Below are 25,462 nucleotides of genomic sequence, written 5' to 3' on the forward strand. Positions count from 1 at the left end.
TCTCTCCAGGGTGTGGGTTCCATGGGCGTGGGTATTTGTCAAACTCACTGAGCTGCAATATGTAAGCCCGTGCATATCACTGCATGTAAATTTACCACAATAAAAATAAAATTATTTACAAATTTAATCAAGCCCTGTGATATTTCTCCCAGTTAATAAGGCATGACCATAAGGCATTTTAGGCTTTTCTTATTTTCTGTAACTCTAGCCTTAGAGATAATTTCAAAAGTTGTTTAGTTTACTTTAAAGTAGGGTTAGAATTCATAAATATATTGGTCTTTCTGAAGAGGGAAGATTAAAATGTAGATTTATGTTTCTGTAAAATATCTATAATTGATTCTTTCCAGTAGAAAAGACTTTAAATAGCAACATGATTAACAAGCAGCAAAGAATGTCCAAGACTAACCTATCCTACAGTTTTCACTCCATCTTAGTAAGAAAAGCCATCCTGTTACTTCTGAAGTAACTGTCTTACACCTGAGAAAGGGCACCATATAAACAAAAACTAAAACGAATGTAACATTCTTTGCAGACTACATTCCACATTCTTCCTGTAAAAGCAAAGTAGAAAATCTAAAAGTAATAAACAAATCTTACATTTCTTGAAAACTTGCACCTCCGTTTTCCCAAAAAGTGACTTGGCCTTTTCATAATCATTAATAACCACATCATAATCACCCTTTAAAATAAAGAAACATTTTGGAGACTGTCAGTAAAGTTTAATGAAGACACTTGGTTAAGATAAAAAACATCTTAACAACTCTTTAAAATTTATGACATCTATGACCACAGGTACACAAATATGCACTCTACCTTCTGGATATTCCTTTCAATACTCAGAGGAAGGTTGAAGAGAAACTTAAATCGCTGCAGCACATTGAGCGCATTTCTAGTGGAATCCGCCTTGTCCTTACGACCCAAGACTTCTTGAAATAATGTGTCCGCAGTGTTACTTGCTCCTATTTTAAAAGGACAAAAAGAAACTTAGATAAAAACTAATTTTAATCAGAAAATGTGTCACTGGACAAAAGAAATAAAATGTTAGACTGCTATTGCACTTAATATTAAAACTCAGTAGACTTTTCTAAAAGTCAGCTATATTGGAGTTTTTTTTTACGATTTGATAAAATACAATTTCCTTTTTGCCTCTGAAGTCTTTTCATATGTGCATACCAGTTAATGGTATCCAATTAAGAATAACCATACTTACCGGGCCCAAATAAATTGTCTAATGTCAATCTACGTTTATTTTAGCTTCTTTTAAGTTTTACAGCATTATGGAACCTTAGGTTATTTCATTAATTCAGACAACAGGTTAAAACCCACACACATACACGCGTGCACACACAAGTACACTAGTTAAATTCTCTGGATTCAATATTTACAGATCCATAGTAATAAAAAAAAACGGAAAAAATTTTTCAGAAAAGTTGTTCAAAAGAAATATTTTAGACCTAATCCTACTTCTACATAAAATTATCTAATTATGTAGCAGGCACAAAAAATGATATAAGCAATTTAAAGTGTCAAACTTTAACACACCACTATTAATGAATATTTCTTAAATCAGCTTAATATTTCTTAAAATGATACACAGACTGGACATTCTATATATATGTATTTTTTTTACCTTAAAGACCTCAAACTCTATGAATCACTGTATGAAAGAGTTTCTTTATCTAAAACAAAATTTACCGTGTACAAAAATAGTTAAGCTTTTTCAACTTGTGAATTATTTTTAATTAGTCACAAGGAAAGGGAAGAAAAAGGATAAACTTTTTTTGGCTGTTTGACCACTGCTCATAAAAAGTTTCTACATTATCTGGTCTAGTGACTATACTTTAAGCAAAGATGAAAAAAAAACGACCTCAGTCTCGCTGGGTGGCTGGCATGCCGCATTCTCTGGTCCACACTGTGGGTGGCCTGAGTGTGTTAAAAGTCATCTTTGTAACATAATTGTTTTATCTAAATAATGTTTAAATTCTGTTGAAATTTTAAAGGCCTGGTATAAAAACTTTGTTTTGTCAGGACAGCTATTTTCACCACCTGCTATTTAATGTAGAATACTAAATTTCTACTCTGGGAAAAAAAATATATTCCTTTCTTGCCACCAAACCATATAATGATGACTAAATGAATACTGGAAATGTGATTAAGGTTAAAAGTATTTTTCTTGGAAGAAAATTAATATTAAGCATTTGTTTATCATTTAGAAATAAACTTCACGAATTGAGGCTCCATGAATGAATTAGATACGTGAATGGGGACTGAATATTTTTAAAGGCTGATTACTTATGTGTGCGCTGCGGATGTTAACTCCCCAAAGCACTTTCTCTACAAGGAAGGAGGACAAGACACCAAAACTAGATTTTTTTTTCATCTTATTTTAAAGACAATAAAAAAATACAAACTAATAATTTCAAACTCCCCTAAAAGTTATAACAAGCACAGGTAGAAAATTTGCTTAAAATTAAATAAAAATTTGCTTAAAATTAAATAAAATGTAAATATTTAATACAGAAAAACTTATAGGCAGAAATTATAAACTATAAAATTAAAATTTAATTTAGTTACACAAAAATGTATACATATAGAGAATTCTAATTTACGTACAAATTTTAAGTCATGAAATTATGATTTTAATTTATAGATAATTTCTGTCCATAAATTATTCTGTTGCAAACTTTACTGCATTCACAATAAAATCCTGGGAGTTCATAGCTCTGATAACTGGATGATTATAGACAGTAAGAAACGAAACGAAAGCAGGGAAACCGAGATTTGTGCAAGCGGATAAAAAAGCAGCAGCAGCTCACCAGCCACACCTGAGGGCAGCTGAGAGGAGAAGGGCGCGCTGGCCCGACGAGCGGAGGCAGGGCCGCCCTGAAGGCCACCTGTGCCAGCCCACGAGCAGCCCTGGGCACGTGCAGGCTGAAGGCTCTCCCCTTCCCCCCGCAGGGACACTGCATCATGGTCTGGGGGATGGATGCCCCCCCTGCACTGACAGCAATGACACTGGCCTCAGCTGGGCTGGCAGGGCAGTGATATTTTCCTCAGCATGAGACAGGGAGATGTGGATGGACCCGGAGGGCTCCACGCCACGTGCAGTCACAGGAAGACAGACCCTGAGTGGCTCCACTTACACGTGGAGCCTGAAAAGCCGAGCTCTTGTAAGCAGGCCGGGCTGGGGCCTCGGGGAGATGGATGCGCTCTGAGGATGTGATGCACAGCATCGGAAACAGAGCTAACAATGCTGTACTGTAGCCTGAAAGTGGCTTCAAGAGGAAATCTCAAACATTCTTATCACAAACAAATGGAATTACGTGTGGTGACAGAGCTGGCGGGGGTGGGGGTGGGGTGAACACGCGGCATCACAGACAGGTATCTAACCATCACACTGCGCACCTTAAACTTGCACAATGTCCTGTGTCAACTATATCTCAGCAGAGCTGGAGAATAAGATGGGAAGACAAGTCACTGCAGTACTGCCCACTGACCAATCAAACTCATACCTGCCCTCAAAGATGGAAAAACACTGTAACTGTGCCAGGAACCCGTCATCCACAAAAGCTAGTCATGTACTTCTGATGGCGCCTGGTCATTTCAAGCATGTTTATTAAAGTAAACACGAAGCTCTCTCTGGCCCCTTTTCATGGCACTGGCACCCAGCACAGAGGACAGTACGGGTGATGTATAACCTGCGTCTCTGCTTGATGGGAGCTGGGGGGAGGGGGGGGGGATGGGAGGAGGCTTCCCCCTACACACTCACGACACAATTTACCCCAGGAACAATGAAGCTGAATGAAATTGAAGGTAACTTTTCAACGTATACTTAAATTCATAGCAAAACCAGGACACAAAGAGACTGAACAACCTACTGTATGTCTCGTTTCTCTTAACAGACTCCAGAAAACGGCCCGACAGGCAGCTATCTGACATTACAGGGCGACATTACATGAACAAGGTCACTACCTGAGTCACCTAGTGCTTGTTCCCAGCCAGGCCTGACGCTGGGGTCCTACAAACCGCTGTCACGTCACCAGTGCACACTTCTACCGGTTTCTCTTCTGGTCTCTATCCAGCTCCCTCCAGTGCATTCTCTGGACAGATGACAGAATGTTTTTTTAAAAGTTCACCATGTGAATTCCTTATGTAAAATCCTCCCACGGCTCACCAGTATTCTCAAGATAAAGACAAACTCCACAACGCCGCACAGAGAGCTTGTCATGAGCAGACCCCTCTACCCGGCAGCCTCAGCCCTCACGTCTGCACCCCAGGGTACTCGGTCCTGCTTCATGGACCACAGCCATCTCCCCTGAGGTCAGCGCCTTCCTCCTCGCGCGGCCTGCCCCGCCCGGGATGCACCTGGGCCCACTTAGTGCCCACCGGCCAATGTCAGCCTGCCTGGCCTGTCCCCCTCCTCTCCTGAGGCTCGCAGTCCTCCCCCGTCCTCTCTCCATCGGGGCTCCGGGACCCCTACCAGCAGAGCACTGTCACACCACAATTTAATCCCCTACCTATCTGGTCCTACTTTTTCACTGGATTATAAACTCTCGGAAGCAAAGCACAAAGTTTCATCCTCCTGTCCCTGAAGAGGAATAAGAGCGCTCAATAAACGCTTACAGGGCAAGTGCCAGAAACCAGCCTCAGAACCAGTGCCCAGGACTCTGTCCCCTGAGGGAGGGACAGCACAGGGCCCATGTGCAGGACCACGTCAGTGATCGGGCAGCTGAACCGAGCAGAGCAAGCAATCCTAATAATCAACGCGAAAACGACGCTTGTTCTGTGACTTAGAAAATTTTTGCTGAAACATTAAAAACTTGTTTACTGTTGGTTATAGATCAATAAGAAAATGAAAAAAACAGTAAAACTAATTTTTATTTAGCACACTATAATAAAAAACATTAGAAACTGAAAATTCAATGTTTAATTGCTTTGTAAAATTTATCATCAAGATAGCCCGCCTCTTCTTGTCATAAAGTTTACAGCATGTATCAAGCATCTTTTCTGCGCTCTGACAAACAATGACGCTCGTTTCCACGTCTGTCTGCTGTACTTCCAGCTTCACTGGTCAGCTCTGAGCGCTCCATCGGCCTCACTCCCTCTGGGACAGCCTTACCTCCTCGTCACACCTTCCTGGCTTCGGTGGGGAAGTCCACCCTCACTGAGCTCCTCGGGCCTCCCAGTGTCCACACCCCACCACAGCCACTTCTACAACCCAAGTCGTGCTGGATTTGAATTCCACTCACACTGTCATCACTTTCCCTTTTCTGATGCACTTTCACCTCTGTGGGCCAACTTCCCCTTCTGAGTCTCCATGTCTGCGAAATGTCTGCAAGCTTCTCTCTGGGAGACGAGGAGGCTGCCCACAGGCACACTCTGCTGTCTGAGCGTCTGCAGTGGGTCCCCCCGACTCTGCAGGAAGAGCAGCTGGGCATGTTACTGCCGAACGTTCAGTGGACCGCAGAGCTAGCAACCAGGTGTGTGCTTGATGCAACGTGGCAAGAATACTGGTCACTGAAACCCACGCATCCCAAACCAGCAAGGCAGTCTGTAGTTTAAAGCGCAGGCTCAGAGCCAGATGCACAGACACAGATCCCAGCTCTGCCACTTACTGCTGATGTGACTTTAGGTAACGCGTTCAATCCTTCTGAGCCTCAGTTTTTCGTCAATAAAATGCGGGTTACAGCACAAGCCTCCCGGGGTTACCGCAGGGGCTGAGCATCTGTGGACTGTGGGAGCAAGCCCTGACACCAGTGAGGGGCACAGAGGTCTAGCTGTCCCAGCTCTGGCGACACACACCTAGACCACAGGGTCCCTCCCCGCACCTGCCTGCCTAGCCCAGCCGCACCAGCCACACGGGGCTACTTCGACTTAAAAGCCAAATTATTAAGATTGAATAAAAATTAAATTCCTCAGCAATACTAGTTCCATTTTAAGTGCTCAAGAGCTACATTTCCATCATGGCAGAAGTTCTGTTGGACGGCGCTGTTCTATGCTCTTGGAACAGGTAACAACACAGAGTGAGATATGTGGATCTGATAGAAATTAACAGTCATCACTTCATCACTGGCTTGAAATCAAGAAGGAATTATTAAATACCAAGGCAAATATGAGAAACATGTATCAGTGAAAACAAAAAAGAATTTCAATGAAAGGCTTCAACATTGATAAATTCTGAACAAAAGGGACTGAATTTCTTAGTCAACATCACCCTTTAGAAACAAAGTGGAAAAGGTTGCCCAAATTTAAAAAACTTTCATTTAAAATAACTCAGGGAAAATGCACATAAGTTAGTATGTAATTATACACAAGATTAAAGCATTAATATAATCTAAGCAGATGTAGAGAATGGACTTGAGGACACGGGGAGGGGGAAGGGGAAGCTGGGACGAAGTGAGAGAGTGGCATGGACATATATACACGACCAAATGCTAGTGGGAAGCAGCCGCATAGCACAGGGAGATCAGCTCGGTGCTCTGTGACCACCTAGAGGGGTGGGATAGGGAGGGTGGGAGGGAGATGCTAGAGGGAGGAGACATGGGGATATATGTGTACGTATAGCTGATTCACTTTGTTACACAGCAGAAACTAACACACCACTGTAAAGCAATTATACTCCAATAAAGATGCTAATAAATAAATAAATGGAGAAATAGAAATTCAAAAAAAAGAAAAAATATATAATTTAAGCAAACCAGACTACATTTGCACTCCTGCAAAATTTCTGTTTCAGTTCCCCAGAGGTACAGCTCCTGAAGATCGGTGAATCGGTGACCTGGGCACGCCGTCGGGGCAGGGGACCTGCTTGTTGGGCGGCAGCCACATCCCTCCCAGCACCAAGCTCGACGCTGGACCCAGCACGGCACTTGACACAACCAGTCTTACAAATGTTCGCCAAGCTGACCTAAACTAACACGACTTACCCTAAGATAGCAAACATCAACGTCCAGTTGACATAAAAATGTTTCTAGGAAAAACGGATTGTTACAAAGGAATGTAATCTACAGGAAATTTTTATCCCAGAAAGTCCTGAGTCTCAAAGAAGTGACACTCACGTTAAGCCAACTTTACCCAAAAAAGAGCAAATTTCAGTAGAAAGGTAAAAGGACACATTTCTAGAAAAAGTTTGTGCTTATAAAGGAACATAAGTAAAACCATTTCCCTTACAAATTTTATACCACAAGTCCCAAAGGAGAATTACCTAAACTACTGAAAAGAAAAAAATTACATTAACGTACTATGCCAGGGCTCACCCATGAAACAGATCGTGATTTTTTCCAAACCTGAGCAAATATCCATTTTCTTCTGATACAATGAGATACTTACTAAGCCAGATTGTTCTCACAAGCCACCTTTTAAAAGTTACTGACATAATCTTTTTTTTAAACAGATATCATGGTTTGATGGCAACTTCTCCAGGGAAAATAACATCCCTAAACAGAAAATATCCATCCAAGACCTTAAAATGTCTATGTTAATATAGAAATAGCTTCAGTAAATGCTTACTTGGGCTGAATTCAGAATATAGCCATTTGAACAAAGCTGGTGACTTGGTTCTCAGATGAGAACGAGGAACGAGGTAAAATCCCAAGGCAAAATGGTGATGATGATGATAATAATACCAACAACCAGAGACCAAAAAATTTAAAGTGCTGTTAAACTCATAAATTTTGGGATGAAATCCAAGTACTCAAATTCTACTACCAAGGAAAGCCTGTATCAAATTAAAGCTTCTTTCTAGGAAACACTTTTATTATTAGAGCTATCCCCAGGTTTAGATATTTGTCGTTGACCAAAACCTTTTTCAGGTTTTGGTCAATGACAAATAGATATTTACAAAAAAGCTCAGAAACTTTTGCTGATGGGACTAAATTAAGCTAGACGTGCAAAACTGACTTGCTATCACAGTCCTGCATTTATAGAATCACTAAAGAGCCGATGCCGGGGTTCTTAAATGTTTCCGTTATTCTCGAGCCTACTCTACTTCCTGGAGAAATCATATGCTATATATGCTTATACTTGAAGACTAGGAGAGTCCCCTGGGCGTTACTGCTCCTTGTCAAATGTTTTTACTACATACGTGGAAGAGAATAATTTACTTTTAAGCCACTAATATTATCATAGGGATTGATTTATCTGATGAGTTTCTTCTGAATCAGTAGGATAAGTAGCTGCAAGTACAGATGTCAGAAAAAAGAAGGGGAGGTGGACAGGGCCTCAAATTGCATGTATCAGTTTCTCTTGGCCTACAATTCCTACAAAATGTCTCAGAGTTGGAAACACTCAAGTATGCAGCTGCCTTAAAGTTGTTTTGGAAAAAGGTAAGGCACAAATAAATAGACAGCAGCTCGGTATCTGTCACTCTAGTAGCTGATGTTATCTGCATTGACGATGGCACGTACTTGAAGATGCTTTTTCAGGTTTTGGTCAATGACAATCTTGGTTACTGCCGCAGCATTTTTCTATCTTTGATGATGCTATTTATATTCTGGCCTCCTTTATGGTAACAAATTTTACTTTTTAAGAAGTACACTGGCTTGCTTTCAAATGATGAGTTCTCATAAATAAAATGCAAACAGAAAGAGAACATTCATTTTCAATGTTTTTATTTCCCTTTATGTTCATTAAATCACTACTATTTAGAAATAAATACTAAAATACAACTTACTGCCTTGTTCTGTGAAACCAGGTCCAAGAACTGTATCAAAGCGTGTTATGAAGTCCATAAATAGTTTTGGGTAGTAGGACAAAACTTACTGTTCAGAACATTCTCCAGTTTCTGCGTCATGGATCCTTCAACTTTTTCCGTTCCATCCGCTTCTAGTTTCTGATGGATGGCTAGAAAAAAGGATCTAGTTAAAATATAGGCTATTTTAATGGGTGGGAAAACATTACGTCAAAATGACATTTTTAAACAGCATAAAAAATGGTCATATTTTCAGTGCTAGAAAGAAGCACAAACACAAAAACTCTGCACAAACTCTGCAAAGTAACCAGCAGACACCAGTATTAAGTCATGGTAGTTTAATGCTATTAAAATAGTACATAATACACGTACTTAATCATCTGATCACCAAGGCTGAGTGGTAAAGACGGTTGAATTAAAAACGAAAAGTGAGGCTTAAATAACTAATATCTTTGATATCTGGCCATAAGAAAGTCATTCTATTTCTCAGTTTCACCAACTACAAAATAGAAATACTACTATTTGATATCTATCAACCTCAAAATATTTAATTTCAGCCTTGGGATTTAACATGGCAAAATACATATTATACATATTCTATTTAGTCTGTAATTATTTCCCTGGAGGTTCTCAAGAAATATCTAGTAACATCTACCAATACGTCAATTTGTGGATGTACGAATTACACTGGAGTTGTTTGCTAACACTGACGCACATCTGAATGACTCTGATAAAGAGTATTAGGAAAGCGTTAATTTATATTTAAAAACTTTTACCTACTGAAGAGGAGGCTTTAAACAGCAGATCAGGCTTGCTCAGGTGACTCATTAAGAAAAATTTCAAAACAAATCTCCAAATACAATTGCAAATGCAAAACTGTGACACAGTAAAAGTAATAAAAATAGCAAGGCAAATATTATCGAGACATGACCATAAGCAGAGCACCATGGTAAGTTTCTAAGGCACGACGCACATCTGGTAAGAAGCCAATGATGAGCTTCTAATGTTATTTCTATTTCATAGATGGGAAAACCACAGCTCAGTAAAATTAAATAAGTTGATCAAGGTCACAAAGCCAAACCCCAAATTTGAGCTCAAGCGGTATGATCCCAGGACAAGAAGCTTCACCACATCCTGCCCACACTGCATGGACAGGTGACCCAAACCCCCTCAACCTTTGTTTCCACATCTGTAAACTGGGAACAACAGAACTACTATGTCAGTGGGGAACTGCATTCAGTTGCAAATACAAGACTTCTTTCCAAAATAACAGCTGCTGAGACAGCCAGGATTCTATGCCTTTCCCGGACATGCTCCAGCACACACTCCGCTGCAGGACAGCTCACTCCCCAGCATCCCAGCAGGACTCCAGGGCAGCAGCACTCCAGGACATGAGCTCTTCTCTAACATTCAAACTCCTCCTTAGAAGGAACTGACAGGTTCTGCCTCAACCCACCAGTCAGGAGTGGCAGATTTACAGGGAAAAAAAGTCTGTCTAAGCAAAACTGATGGAAAAAAAAAAAAAAAAAAACCTGATGTGTGTTTCTTTAATCAATTACAATTTAGTTGGTTTCCCTTGACTCACTGGTTAGGGAATTCTGGGTCAAATGAGCTTTGAACATCGACGACTTCTTTTAATTAGTTTCTACTCTTAATCTTGTCCTTTTTTATACTTTTTTGTAAAACAACCTCAAATTTTGCATGAAACTCTAAAAATATATTGCTTCTCTGTTGAAAAAAACACATTCATAGGAAGAAAAATATATATATTTGGGGGAAAAAACCAACTACTGCATTTTTAATTGTCTTGGTTGATTCAGGAATGAAAAGAGTTATTCATCTAATATTTTAAATTTGGATTATGTGATGACATAAAACATTTCCACATACCTTGAACTGATTAAGTTAAATGGAAAAGAACTTTCCTATCTTTAAGGAATGGAGATAAAAAAGCCCAAATATTAAAAAGCGAAACTAGAAGGACGCCTATGTTTCAAACAAGCACATCTGTTCACACTGCTCCTGAGCAAAGGCTGCTGTGTTTCTGACAGTCCTGGCTGGAAGGGAGCCAGTGGCCACGTGGCATGTTATTAGGTGGTCACCGCTCCCGGTCTATTGGTGGCAGTTAAGAGGTTACACCTGAGAACTTCTGCTCGAATGCTGCTTCTAAGTCAGAGTCTGCGCTAAATGAGTCCCCAGCCACATTCTCTGCTACTGACAGGCCCCTCGCCACTCCACAGGTCCAGGCTGCTGCATGGCTCACAGCCCTGTTCTGCCACAAAGCGGCTTCCTGGGCCCATCTCCACACAGCAGACCCGTCAGGCTGTCAGCCAGCATGAGGACCCAGAGACACTAGGATCTGATAAAGGCAATCCTATTTTCCAGAAAACTAATGCAAATAACCCAAGGTCTGGGTCACTTGACCTTTTATTTTCTCTGAAAACATTTTTAAATAGTATAACTCAATAAGCAACTTGGGGGCTTCCCTGGTGGCGCAGTGGTTAAGAATCCACCTGCCAATGCAGGGGACATGGGTTCGAGCCCTGGTCCGGGAAGATCCCACATGCCACGGAGCAACTAAGCCCTTGCGCCACAACTACTGAGCCTGCGCTCTAGAGCCCGCGAGCCACAACTACTGAGCCCTCACGCCACAACTACTGAAGCCCGTGTGCCTAGAGCCTGTGCTCCGCAACAAGAGAAGCCACCGCGATGAAATGCCCGTGCACCGCAAAGAAGAGTAGCTCCCACTCACCACAACGAGAAAGCCCGCACTCCGCAACAAAGACCCAACGCAGCCAAAAATAAAGTAATTAATTTAAAAAAATTGTGACCTTGATAAGCAGGAAAACCTCAAGGAAAAAAAAAAAACTCAGTCCACAGTCACAGGCTTGTTACAGTTTCTCATGTATTAAAACTTAAATATGTGAAGCAGCTGAACACCATAAATCTATATTTGGGAAACAAAGAAGTGTATGTGCAAGTTCTACTCAAAGAAAAATCAGTTACTGAAAGATTGCCTACTGATTCAAAGAGATGATTTGTTTTATTGAACTCTGACAGAAGAATGCAGACATCGAATTTTCTAATTTCAATTTAAGAATTCATAATATTTATGTAAGCATTTATATAACGCCATTATTAGGTGAGCACTAAGGAAAGGCATGAGTGCAGGTGGAGTCCCTCAGGAGTGTCAGGCACACGGCCATCCACAAGCTAGCTGCAGGCTCTAACCACTGAATGCTGTGACCGGCCTGGGTGCGGCAGGCATTTCAGGCTACACCAGAGACTGGCAAACTACTTTTGTAAGAAACACACTGTAAATATTGAGGGCTTTGAGGGCCACAGGGGGCCTCTAGCACACATTCTTCTCCCTTGTTTTCTTAAACAACTCTTGAAAAACAGGCATGTTCAGCTCCTGACGTGTACAAAGACAGGTGTGGCCCAACTTGGTCGAGTTGCCGACCTCTGAGGATAATACTAAGATAGGACAGTAGGCAGGGTTAGGTTGAGATGTATTAATAACTCAGATTTATATAGAACTTTTCAAACATTTAGTTCTCTACTTCTTACTCTACCAAATTTTTATCAGAGTGGCTAAATCATACATAAATTACATCTAAATTGGTTGGGTACTCTATGAATTCTTTCCTTCCTCAGTTATACTGAAAACAATAACAACATAATTCCCACTACTCCTTCGAAGACTAGCAGGTACAAAGGAGCCCACTTAGAAAAGTGGGTCCTGGATAAGCGCATGCCAAGGTTATCTGCACCCCTCAACAGAGTGGCACCCGCTCCTGGAGCAGCAGCAACGCACGGACGGAGGGAGGGCCACGCGTGTTCTGAGCAGTACACGCTGCCGCTCTGCCTGGGCCTCCTCCCTCGGCGACCCCTCACCTAGCGTATATGGTAAAGAAGGCCAGGCCCACAGCTGTTCTCACAAGGAGCAGTTGATGGGGCTGGATCTGCCACTAAAACAAATGATTGGCCAGGTGAGGGTCAGAGGGACTGAGGAACAGCCGGCCTTTCCTGTAAGGAGGCCCCACAGGCACCACCGCAACGGGGGAGAACCTGGGCTTCAAGGCTTTGAGGCCTGGAAGGGAACAGCAGGGCGACAGCCACGGGAAAGGGAAGTACGCTACTGGGAATATTTTTGCAGGATATGGTAAAGAAAAAACTATAATAATGAACACACCGAGGTTAACATTGGCAGATTAGTTATGCCAGACACACTTCTTGCCAAATTCTAATTAAAATACTCATGGTACACAAAGGAATAAAGAAAACAGCATAAAACCTTAAAGGTAAATAAAAGCCATACGAGAAGGTAATTGCTGCCAACTGTACACTGACTGGGATGCACTGAAAAGAATCCTTGGACTGTGTATGAAAAAAGTCCACTACAGTCAAGAGAAGAACACGGCTGATATCAAAAGGGCAGAGAAAGGTATTTATCCAGCTAACTCTGTAACACAGGGTGGCCCAGACATGACACACCTGCAGACTTTTTCCCAAGTCTTCAAGACTACAGAGTCTCCCCTACTGTTCTCACCTCCAACACCCCTTTAAGGAAAGGACTGTTTAAGAACACCATTTCCCAGCACCCAGCACGCAGGAGAGGGAGGGAAATTAGCAGAGGGCTCCTCCCCTGGGCACCGTGCAGGGAAGCAGCAGGGGAAGAAGCCTCTCAGAGACACCCCAGGGAGTGACAGCTGACCGAGCGAAAGAAAAGTGTCAGAGCCTGCAGGTGTGAGTCTCTAGGCTCTAAAAGCTCATCAAGTGTTGGGTAAAATGAATAAAAACAAGACCTACATTCCAATATACCCTGAAAAGGTGTTTTGGGTTTTTTTTTTAAATAATTTAAGGCTAAACAAATATATCTTAAGCATTAGGCAGAGAGAAAAATAAACAAGTCACCTGCAAGTAATAAAGAATCACTCTGGCTCAGGACTTCCTCTCTGTGACACTAAAAGACCCTGGACCAATGTTTTAAAAGTCATTCTCTTATGGCCAAGAGGTTGTTCATGTATGAAAGCAAGAGACACTTCTGCATGCAGGAATTCAACACATAACGCACAAGAGTTACAAAACAAAAAATCCGAAGAGGAAAGATGACACATACACAACTGGCAACAAACAGTAAAGCCAATGAAATGTATGTGTATAAATGGTAAATTTTAAGTAACTGTGGTAAATATGAAATTAAATGCAAAAGACAAGAATAAATCTAGAAACAGAATCATAAAATAGAAAAGGTAAAAAAAAAAGCAGCTAGGTCTATGACTTCAGATTAAATTAAGACCAGAAAAAAGGAAAGCACATGAGGAATGCAGATGTGACAAACTGTTGTCATGCACATCAGGAGTCAGAGACAACCTGTAACAAAATGTAAGACCATTTCTTCCAAATCTGCAAACAATATGGTCCATATAGCAGAGGTAAAAATGAAAAAAAAAAATTATAGAACAAAAGGACAGAAGTTTCACTTATGATAAATGTACATGGCTTAAATTCTTCTATGAAAAGGCAGAACCTCTCAGAACGGCATAAAAGAATATAAATCCTACCATTTCTTGCTTATAAGAGAGAAACAAAAACAAAATTTCTCAAGGTTAAAAGGAACTTAATGCATAATATCATCAAGCAAATGCATACAAAAAGAAGGGTATGGAATGTTAATCCTGTACAGTAAAGAATTTAATCTTGCCCAAAGAGGGGGCTGGCCTTTGCCCTCGGCTGCTGGAAGGTCACCTCTAAGCTCTTCAAGCATCTTCTGTGATGGGGCTGCACTGCACAGTCTGACAACGTGGTTTATGGTAAGGGCTTTGGTCACTTGGCATTGGCTCGATCTGCAGAGGGACTGGAGATGGAGGTCAGCTGTTGGGAGTCAGCTCGTGTCTATGTGACAGAGTCCCGATAAAAACTCCAGACCCAGGCTTGGGTGCAACACTCCACGCCACCATCTCACATCACTATCAGGAGGGTCGGTGCCACATGACTCCACCCGAGAGGACAACCAGGGCTCCCTGTGGGTGGGACTGCCTGGCCCCACCCCAGGTGCCCTTCCCCAGGCTGAGCTAAGTTGTCTCCCTTCGCTATAATAAACCACAACTGTGAGTACACAACTGTTGAGTTCTTCCCGCTGATCACCAAACCTGCGGTAGTCCTGGGAAGTGCCCCAATTTTGCAGCTATTATTATTACCTTACAGTGTAATATAGTATCAAGAGAATCCAAGCATCAAAAGTTACAAAGGAAACATGTTTTACATACAAAGAAAAACTGACAGAATCAAAATTAAAGAGGGAGATTTGTCTGGCATGTTTATTATAAATAACCTAGACTTAAATAACATAAGTAATTAATCAGGCACTGATAATAATACACCAATCAGTGTGCCCTGAAGAGAACAGGCAGTTGCAGAAAACTGGTATCTATCAAGAAACACATTTTCTTTTCATAATATAGTTAGACTAGAAACTAACTTTAAAAAACAAAAATCCACTACAAACTACTAGATCAAAGAGGAAAATTTCAAATTTTAAAAACACAGAAAAGGCATAACTAAAGAATCAACGTAAACAAAGAAGTAGGACACACGCGTGAATGAAACTGGCGACAAGGGCCTATTACAATGAATTTTTAATGACTTTTCAATTATAATGCAATTCTAAAAGGCATGAAAATCTTAATGAAATAGAGAACTTCAGGAGAAAGCCAAACCAAAATCCACAAAACACAAAAAGCAGAGATTTCAAAAGTGTATCTATATACACACTGCCAGTGTCTATATATACATCCCAGGGTCTCTCTCCAGGAAGAATAGACACTAACGTCTCCTGATGGGATAAGATCGGAAGCACACACTACCACATGTAGCCACAAGGGTCAAAACTGAATCCTAACTGGTATCCAATCAGGTAAGTCCCAGCAATACAAGCTAATGGCACCACGAGGAAGTAATGAGTCAAATCCAGAATATGGGATATCCTACAGGACAAACAGCCTCATGTCTTCAACAAATCAATAGCATGAAAAAAACGAAGACGGGTAGCGAAGGTGAAAGGACTGTTCTAGTTTAAAAGAGCCTTAAGAGACTGAAAAAAACAAAACAAACAAACAAATGAACTGTCTGGGTCTTATGTGGATCTTGGTTTGGACAAACCAAGTAAGTGTAACTGGGGAAATTTGAATTTGGGGCCTTGAATGATACTGAAGGGTTACTGGAACTTTCTGAGCTGTGGTCACGCGGCTGTGGTCGAGTACGTAACATCCTTATCAGGGGACTCACACTGAAGTGCACAGGAGAGAAAGGTCGTGCTGCCTGAGATCAGCAAAACACAAACCAACCAACCTCAAAACCTGCGATGAGGCAAGTATGGAAAAATATGACCTGTTAAAGCTAGGTGATAGGTATATATGGAAGTGATGGTACTATTCTCTCTACTCTTAGCATGCTTGAAATTTTTCATAATAGGAAAGTAAAGCTAATTACCTGAGCAGACAGTTTATTAGCTCTTTCAATGTATCAATGCTCTCAAATTTCAAATAATTCCTAATCTACATAACCCACTTCACAGTACGAACATATACTCGTACAGATCCACATGATTCTGTATAACAGTAGCACCAAAACCTGACCGAAAAAGCATTTTTTAAAACTACAGTTCAATTTCAATTAAGACTACAGTTGAAAAAATTTTTAAAGAGCTACTAATAAAACAAATCAAATGCTAAAGTATAGTAAAATAATTACTCAGAGGAGCCACCTAACGTATAAAAGATTTCTAGCACACACAACTATATACACAATATAATTCCAATTTTTTAATAGGCACTCATATAAGCTGAGGGGAAAAAAGACCAAAAGGAAATACATCAAAATGTTACTGTGATTATCCCTACAGTAGAGTTGTAAGTCATTCTTGATTATTTGTCTGTTTAATATTTTTTGTAATGTACATTTACATCAAAAAATAGAAAAGCTAGATATATGTATGTTTAAAATTTTCTAATTTACCATTAAAATCATTTTCTATATGCCACAGAGTCACTCGCTTATTGGTAGTTGGTCAGCATTATCATCTTTGCTAAACTTTAAATTACCAGTATACTTCTAGGACAAATGTCTAATAAGTGAGACTAAATTTAATGCACCAAATAAAATCTCTTGAAATTTGCCAGGAGTGAAGCCATTTACATAAGTAAAACCATAAATAAATGAATACAAGTATACATGTGTTTACAAATACATATGTTAAAAAAAAAGGGTGGAGGGCTTCCCTGGTGGCACTAGTGGTTGAGAGTCCGCCTGCCGATGCAGGGGACTCGGGTTCGTGCCCCAGTCCGGGAAGATCCCACATGCCGCGGAGCGGCTGGGCCCGTGAGCCATGGCCGCTGAGCCTGCGCGTCCGGAACCTGTGCTCCGCAATGGGAGAGGCCACAACAGTGAGAGGCCCACGTACCGCAAAAAAAAAAAGAAAAAAAAAGGATGGAGAGAAAAGTCAAGCATGTTTTTGCTATGGAAATATTGTAATTACAATAGTTATGAGAATTGCTAATCACATATGGCAAATTATCATGTGCACAGCTACCAGGCATATCGATAACTTCGTTCAACTCGAGAACACTAAACTCAGTTCATTTATGCTCAAGTTTCTGCTGCTGACATAGCACCACTGACAACTTAGAATATCAATAAGCACAAAGAAAGCAGCACAGCACACCATCAAAAAACGCAGGGCACAGAGACTTTATCAAAGTTTACCTGACTTCTCAGCTCCCTCCCAGGCATTCACAACTCACTCCTTCAAAGACCTAACTTCTACGTGCAGAGAGCTGTACCAGATGCACATTTAACTTGTCAAAAGGCAACCAAGCGTGTCTGGCCCAGGAGGAGAAGCGTTTTGAAAAAGCTAATAGGACGTCCGAACTTTAACAATACAAATTAATTTAGAAACTAAGTCTTTCTGAATTGAGGAAGGTGTGGCCTCTTAGTCTACAGTTTGGGTTATAGGTATCTAGCTATACAGGTACTTAGTTATAGGTGTCCTTGTTTTTAAAAAGAATTGGGCTAACTTTTTTTTTAATATATCTTACTTTTTACTAGATAAACAATAATTTGATTTTTATTAATTAAAGGTAGTTAAAAAGAAAAAAATAAAATAACCTATCCAACATCTTCCCTTGAAATGTCTAAAGCCATACCATTTCTATTGAATACCATTTCCTTCACATGTAAGGATGAGTATGTGGGTGAGGGAGTTAGCTACCGTGCGGGGCTGGTGGGGCGATGGCTACAAAGAAAGGACACGTTATCACCAGTTCTTCCCAGACCAAACACACAATGGGTCACATCTACAGAATTAGTCCCATGTGCAAGATACTGATGGCTGTACAAGGATTTTTAAAATTCTAGAATTCTACCCTTGGGATTTAACTCCTTATCGTCCCTGGACACCAGACACTGCTGGGAGGCAAAGTGGTCTCCTACTTCACACGTGTCTGATGGGTGAGCAAAGCCTCAGGGACAAATACTTAAGGTACCAAGCCTTCAAAGAGATTCCAGCCCAGCCGCAAAGACTGACTGGTGGCCACTGCAGAGCTCCGCTCCCAGGGACACAGCCTCAGCATCACAGCCTGCAAACACTCCGTACGTGCAGGGCCTGGTGTCCGCGGGGAAGCCCCAGCAGATGGCTGGGGGTCACCTTACCTGAGAGGGCGTCCTGTGCCTCAAAGAAAGTACTGAGTCCCCCTTTCACGCACGCCAGGCTGCCCTCGCTCTTCTTGTTAGCCTGTCTCTTCAGGTGGGTGACGGCCATTTTGAGCTGTTCAAAACTGAAGTGAAATGAAGAAGCCACAAGAAGATGATGCATCAAGTGTGAAATACTGAAGCCTACCCTGGAAGGATACAGACTGATACAGTATGTAATCAGATGAAACCAAGCTTTCAAATGCTTACCTAGATCTAAACCTTTACATGTTATGAACACCAAAGTTACAGCAGCTATACAAGGAGATCTGTAGCCCTCATATGTCAGAACCCTGGGAAGTAAATACACATGGAGACATTCTTATAATCGACCCAAATCACACACAGGATTTGCCAGGTAAGGAGTTTTGAAGAGCGTCTCCCAGATGTGGAGACCTGGACCATGCAGTGCTGGGTGACAGGACTAAGAAGGACCCCCTGGACGTCCACTGCTATGCTCTGGACACAAGCTGCGCACGCTGTCCTCTTCAGCCCATCATGACCAGGCCCCGCCATTAACAGTGAAATTACAGAAAACCTGGGGGTCAACTCAAAATTTAAATAACTAAACAGATCACACTATTTCATCTTTATATCTCAGGCACAGAAAAAACAGTCAGATCTCTGTATTTTAGAAGTTTTATTTCCACCTGAGCTAAGAAAATCTGGCTATATAAAATGTTAACTATATTCTTGAATGCCAAGATGGCCCTACACAGAGAACAGAGATCAATCCTGACATGGTGACAGAAAAGCACATCTATAATGTGAACTCAGAACCATCTTCCACAAAGAAAGTGACAGGCATTTGCTCTAAAAATTTTTCAGGCCAAATTTACTCTAGGTATATACCAACTTTTCCTGTTTTCTATAATGGTTTTCATCCCACTAGGTGAGGGAAGGATTTCGCCTAAGGTATATTTTAACAAGTTGGCTTTTCAAGAATACAAATTTTAAACAATAAGCCACTGATTTATTAAAACATTTTTACTAAATATAACTGTTTTAAGCCAGTCTTGCGAAAAAGTTACAGATCTGCTCTTGTACAGAGGGTGGGTAAACTATACGTAGCAGATACAAAGGAGGACTTTAATTGGATATATGACCCTTGTTTATTTTTTGGCTAATTTTAAGCCAAGTCTTTGCAAAATGATAAATAACTCATCTTCCTTTGCTCTCTGGTCAGGGAAGGAGGTGTGTTCCTCGTTTTAAAGCAGCACTCAAGAATTCTGTTACTTGAGTAGGGAGGGGGATCACATTCAGACACAGGACACAGCTGAGACTCCAAAGTTTTAATGGGTGGCATAAATAACGAAACATATAGAAAGAACATGATAGTAGGAAATAGGGGTCCTCTTGATTAATGATCCCATTTTATAAATAAGGAAACAGATACTCTGAGATGTTCACAAGCTCACCCGAGATCAAAGGGCTGCTAAGCAGCAAAGCCAGAGGGAAACCCGCGTTACCTGAAGTCTGATGAGCTGCACCCCGTGAAACCACACAACACAGCCCAGCACCCACTAACCTGGTGTTGGAGTGGTTCTCTATGAGGTACCAGGCAGCCGAAAAGTTCTCACTTGTAAAATCAGCACTCATTCCAGGGAACAGCATTTCTAAGTCCTTCTGGGGAAATTTACCTCTGAGGGAGGAAAAGGTTTAAGATATATTTTGAGTGCTATTACTACAAAGATGTAACCAACAGCAATAAACGTGAATACAAACCATTACAATGATACATGATACAACATGGAGCCTACGTTTGCATGTGTAAAAAAATATACTTCCTACACCTCAGCTAACTTAACATATAAACTTTGACTGTATATGTAAGATAGGAAATTAGTTAAAATACAGAAATTACATCAAAAAAAGAATATAAGATTTTTTTTTTCTTTTTTTTTTTTTTTTTTGCGGTACGCGGGCCTCTCACTGTTGTGGGCTCTCCCGTTGTGGAGCGCAGGCTCAGCTGCCATGGCTCACGGGCCCAGCCGCTCTGCGGCATGTGGGATCTTCCCGGACCGGGGCACGAACCCGTGTCCCCTGCATCGGCAGGCGGACTCTCAACCACTGCGCCACCAGAGAAGCCCGAATATAAGATTTAAAGAGGCTGAGTTGATACTTCATGAAATCTATCCAAACATGAAATCATTTCCTACTCAGTAGATAAAAATCAAAATTTGGGTACACTGAAATTAAAAACAGTAAATCAACTTGTTACAATGGTTTTTGTTCAAGACCTATATGAAAGTTGTTTTAAGACACACTGATGCCTGATGACCCCTACTGATAAAATCAGATCTCTATAGTATCCATGTTTCTATGCCCACGTCTAGATCAATTTCAAGAAAAGCTTACACTACCTGACACTCCCTTATCTGTAGCTCACTTTCTTGCCCACATTTTTAAGGTCAACTTCTCGATCAGTTCATTTATCTATTCATTCAAACACGAATTAAGTACCTACCACAGGTGTCAGGCTCCACACTGGAGGTGAGCAAGTTGTGTCTGAGAGCAAACAGAACTGGGCAGGACCCGGCCCACTGAGGGCTTGTGAGCGAGCAGCCCTTACAGTGCCCACGCTCCGCCTGCAGAATGAAGTCCAAGCTCTGCGGTCAAGTCCCTCCACTTCCCAAACCTGCTTCTCTCTCAGGACTCATTTCTGCTACCCTAATCCTCGAAGCTGAAGCTCCAGCAACTTCAAAGGGATCACAGTTTCCTGCAAACATCCTGGTCGTTTTTACCTCGTTCCCCTCTGACTGAAATTGTTCCCCACCCCCATACGGGACACACAATTATTTTGTCTCTAAAATTTATTCAGTGGGAGAAATTATCCCCAGCCTGGAAGAAAAGGTGTGCAGGTCTGATGACTTCTCTGAGAGTCCCAATGCCACATTATCACAGACACAGCCTCATTTAAGAAGTTAGGCAGCCTTGTCCAAGGGCAACATCCCACCTCCACCCACGAGCACTGCCCGCTGGAGCCCTTCACCTTGCAGGTGACCAGTCCCCTTGGGCACAACTGGCAAAGGCCTGGAGCCCACTCTCTCCAGGGAGAGGGAGGTGCTCACCTGGGCTCGGGGGCCCTGACCGGGTGGCCGGGAAGCCCGTCACACCCTCCAGCAGCTCTCGCCCACCCTCCTCTTCTCTACTGGCTCCTTTGTCCCCATTCTCCCCCAGAGGGCAAGGGACACAAGTCCGAAACACAGCTCTCCACGATCTCCCCTGGAAACCCTGCATCTGGACACGGAGGCTGGCACCTCGGCCAGGAGGTCCCATGTTCCCTCCTGTTACACTTAACCTCTCTCACCACGGAGTTTTCCTTAATTAGGGGAAGAAAAGGTTTAACATGGGAGTAACAGACAAGGTGAGATGAGACTAAGGGAGCCGTGGCTACCAAGCTGGCATCACCTGAGTCTTAGTAACTTGGAGACCAAGTCAACCTTCATCTTTCCTCACTGGCTTCAAGAGTGAAGAATAACTGTAGCCTCAATCTTCTTGGGGGATGTGTGTGAGCAGGTGTGCCTCTGAGTGTGTGCTCCATAGGCACGCTGGTCACTGTCACCAGAGTCTTTGAGAGGGAGTTGGAGAACTGCATTTTTTGAAGTTTATTTTGGTTTAGATTCTTCATGCTGGTTTGATACTTTACTTAGTAATAAAATCCTGTCACCTTTGGAAGTTTTTATCATTTTATTTATGTATACTTCATGCCTCCACGTTGGAACTCTGGGGGAATATATGGCTGAGTGGAGACTTAGCTGAGCCCCAGGGAGGCACCCAGGAGCCTTCCGCTCGCTCTGAAAGGCAAGGGTCACGAGCCACAGTTCTACCTTCCCCACCGGGAGGTATCTGCCCAGGGAGCTGTCTAAGCTGGAAAGGACAGCCTGGTGCACCAGTGGGGCCTCATCAGTGCGAAGAAGGGCATGGCGGTCCACCTGCTGCTTTTTCGTCAACGTGGCGCTCTATGTAGTCCTGAAGTTAAATAGTCTTAACAGAATCAAGTGCCACAGAACCACCTGGTACCAACTAAACCCCTGCTATTAACAGTCGTTATAACTTATTCAACTCCATGAAATTCTCACCGAACAAGGGTCAGGTCCACACTCAAGACACTGAAGATACAACTGACAAAAGAGCAGCAGAAAGGGCCTCTGGGAGCCAAACTGAGCTTCTCTCCCTCGCTCGGGCCCTGCAGCTTTACTCTCGTTGGGTGGTTCCTACCCATCATCAAAGCACAACGTGAGAAGAGTAGCTGGAGTTAAGTATGACAGGACAAAAAAGGCTCTGAGACAGTGACAGCAAATAAAGCAAAGAGGCACCAAACGCAGACACGAAACTAAAAAATACAGAAGCTGTGTGCCACAGTGAGATGGCTAAGGCCACGCAGTTCCCACAGGTCTGACAGCAAGTACTACTCAATGGGTTTAGTTTTAAAAAAAGAAAAAAACTTTGTCTTCCTGTCTGGCATACTGAGATCAAGGTCCACCCACGTTGTTGCAGATGACAGGACTGTCCTCCTTCTCACGGCTGAGTAACGTTCCTGTGTTCCTGAGTAACAATGCGAGCCTGGGCACCCACACGTGGGTGCCCACTCCTTTAACCCCCCACCCACTCCTTTAACCCCCTGTCCGTGGATGCACACTTAGGTTGTTTCCATATCTTGGCTATTGTGAATAAAGGTTGTTCCCATATCTTGGCAACTGTAATTAATGCTGCAAGTGATCACGGGGTGCAGATAACTTTGAGATCCTGTTTTCATTTTCTTTGGATAAATACCCAGAAGTGGGACTGCTGGGTCATATGGTAGCTCTATATTTAACTTTTTGAGGCCCTCCCTGCTGTTCTGCACAGTGGCTGCACCAATTTACGTTCCCACCAATAGCGCAGGAGGGTTCCCTTTCCTCCACACCTCTTCCAACACTTGTTATTTGTTGTGAGCCATTCTGCCAGGTGCGAGGGGATCTCACTGTGGCTTTGCTTTGCATTTCCCTGATGGTTAGTGATGCTCAGCACCTCTTCATGTGCGTGTTGGCATTCGTGTGTCTTCTTCGGAAAAACGTCCGGATCCTCTGCCCATTTTTTAATCAGATTGGCTTTTTTTTTTTTTTTTGCTATTGAGTTGTAGGCTTCTTTATATATTTTGGATATTAACCACTTGTCAGATGTGCAAATATAAGCCCCTTATCAGATGTGCAAAATATGTGAAATATTTTTTAAAAAGTCAAACTATAGAAATAGAGTAGGAGAGCGGTTGCCTGGAGATGGGGGAATAGGGAGAGGTAGAAACTTTCACTCATGAGATGAATATGGTCTGAGGATCTAATGTGTAATATGTGACTATAGGTGATAACACCATAGAGAGAATAGAACTTATATGTTCCCACCAAAAAAGTAAATATGTGAGGTGACGAATGTGTTAGTTACCTAGATGGTGGGACTCCTTTTACAATGTACACGTAAATCAAATCACTAAGACGTACACTTTAAACATCTTACAAATTTGTCAATTATTTCTCAATAAAGCTATAAAAAAAAGTTAAAAAACAAAAGGTTATATCCTATACTGTTAGGATGCTTAAACTGGTGGTATTGAAAGATAACAAATCCCAACCATCTAGAACTTCCCACACTTAAAACTGATCTGATCCCTAAACCTTAGTAACACCTCACCTGTAATGCCCTATGTTGTTGTTTTTACACATGTACAGGGTCTGCTTCATCACAGGATAAAGGCCTGAAGTCTAGTGTGGGCTCTACGAGAGGACTCTGCTGCCCCGGGAGCCCCTCCCCACACCGTCCTCCGCAGGACTCCATGGGCTCTGCACCCCTGTGCGTCCCTTCAAGCGCAGCCGGGGGGCAGGGGCTGACCCTGAGTGCTGGCATTAGTGTGAGTGGTGACATTTGGAAGGGGCCACGTGAGAGCTGTCCACTGAGATCTGAAGCATTAATCCACCCCACCCACTGCACTTCTTGTACACACAGCTCCTTCACGCACCTGAACGGGTCAAGACTTTGAAAGGTACTGGATCTCTCTTGGTCAGAACACTAAGTCCTAGTTCTCAAACCCTCATAATCACCCCTAAGAATGAGTTTATTTTAGAGTGATTTCTTCCTGAAGACATTCAACTCTTACCAATCTTACTATACATTTAAATTAGAAAAAGAGCGATTAGGAATCAGCCGTACAAGAATAAGACAAGTTACACTAAAGATGACAACACTCTGTCACGGAGTCAGACAGCTCGATCCAAACCACACAAGTGGCCCGCCGTCAGCCCAAGACCCGACGTCCCCTCCCCTTTCGCGGACAGAACCACCTGCAGAGAGAGTGGGGTGTCCACGCCTCACTGAGTACGAACATCAATAATCCTCAGCAGTTGTGCTTATCGTGCTCCCCTTGCTATTGATCGAGTGATTGGATTTTGACCACAATGTCTGAGGAAAGAGCTGCTGGAGCATTTCTGGGAAAGGCCTCCACACTTCTAAGGAGAACTAAGAAAAGACGGTGTCTTTCTGCCCTCAGACTTTACCGAGCTTCGTTATCTCCTGTGTATTATTACAGTTTCTGCAATACTGGATCTTTATTTTAACACTGTTATTTCCTGTGTATTACTGTCGTCGCGACACTAGAAACCTCTAACGCCACTCTACAGTTATGAAGGAGATCAGTGCCACTCAAAGAGCAGCAGAACAGCAAACCCAGGCTCCTTACATCTCAGTGACACTTCTGAGCCACAGACTCAGCCAATCGTGGAGTCCACCATCTCTGGACTTTGTATATTATGAGAAAATAAATATCTTTTTTGCTTAAACCAGAATGAATTTTTGTTTCTGCTACTCACAGCTGAAGGCATCCTGAGTCAAGAGTCTATCCCAAAATAAGATCTTCTTTGCAAACACCTCAAAATGAATGTGAAACAGAAGATCCAGAAAAAAGAGACAACGAACGACAACACGGGAAGCAATGATGCTCTGTGGGGAGTGTACCCACAAAAGCAGAGACGGCCCACGGCAGTAGCTACA

The 25,462-nt window shown here is 42.2% G+C and overlaps 1 protein-coding gene across 7 annotated transcripts in view; it reads right to left on the minus strand.

Moving 5' to 3' along the window:
- The window catches only part of EXOC2 (exocyst complex component 2), a 156,459-nt gene that overhangs the window by 87,690 nt on the left and 43,307 nt on the right, over positions 1-25,462 (minus strand). For all 7 annotated transcript variants that reach the window (XM_027128215.1, XM_027128217.1, XM_027128213.1 and 4 more), the window contains exons 5-9: positions 19,968-20,081; positions 18,401-18,525; positions 8,761-8,841; positions 814-959; positions 598-679 (exon numbers count right to left, since the gene is read on the minus strand). In XM_027128215.1, coding sequence (XP_026984016.1) covers positions 598-679; positions 814-959; positions 8,761-8,841; positions 18,401-18,525; positions 19,968-20,081 — 548 coding nt within the window. The remainder of the gene's footprint in view (positions 1-597; positions 680-813; positions 960-8,760; positions 8,842-18,400; positions 18,526-19,967; positions 20,082-25,462) is intronic.

The sequence above is a fragment of the Aethalodelphis obliquidens genome, unplaced genomic scaffold (genome assembly GCF_003676395.1).
Source record: "Aethalodelphis obliquidens isolate GAN/ISIS:26980383/991018 unplaced genomic scaffold, ASM367639v1 scaffold34, whole genome shotgun sequence".
Lineage (NCBI taxonomy): Eukaryota > Metazoa > Chordata > Mammalia > Artiodactyla > Delphinidae > Aethalodelphis > Aethalodelphis obliquidens.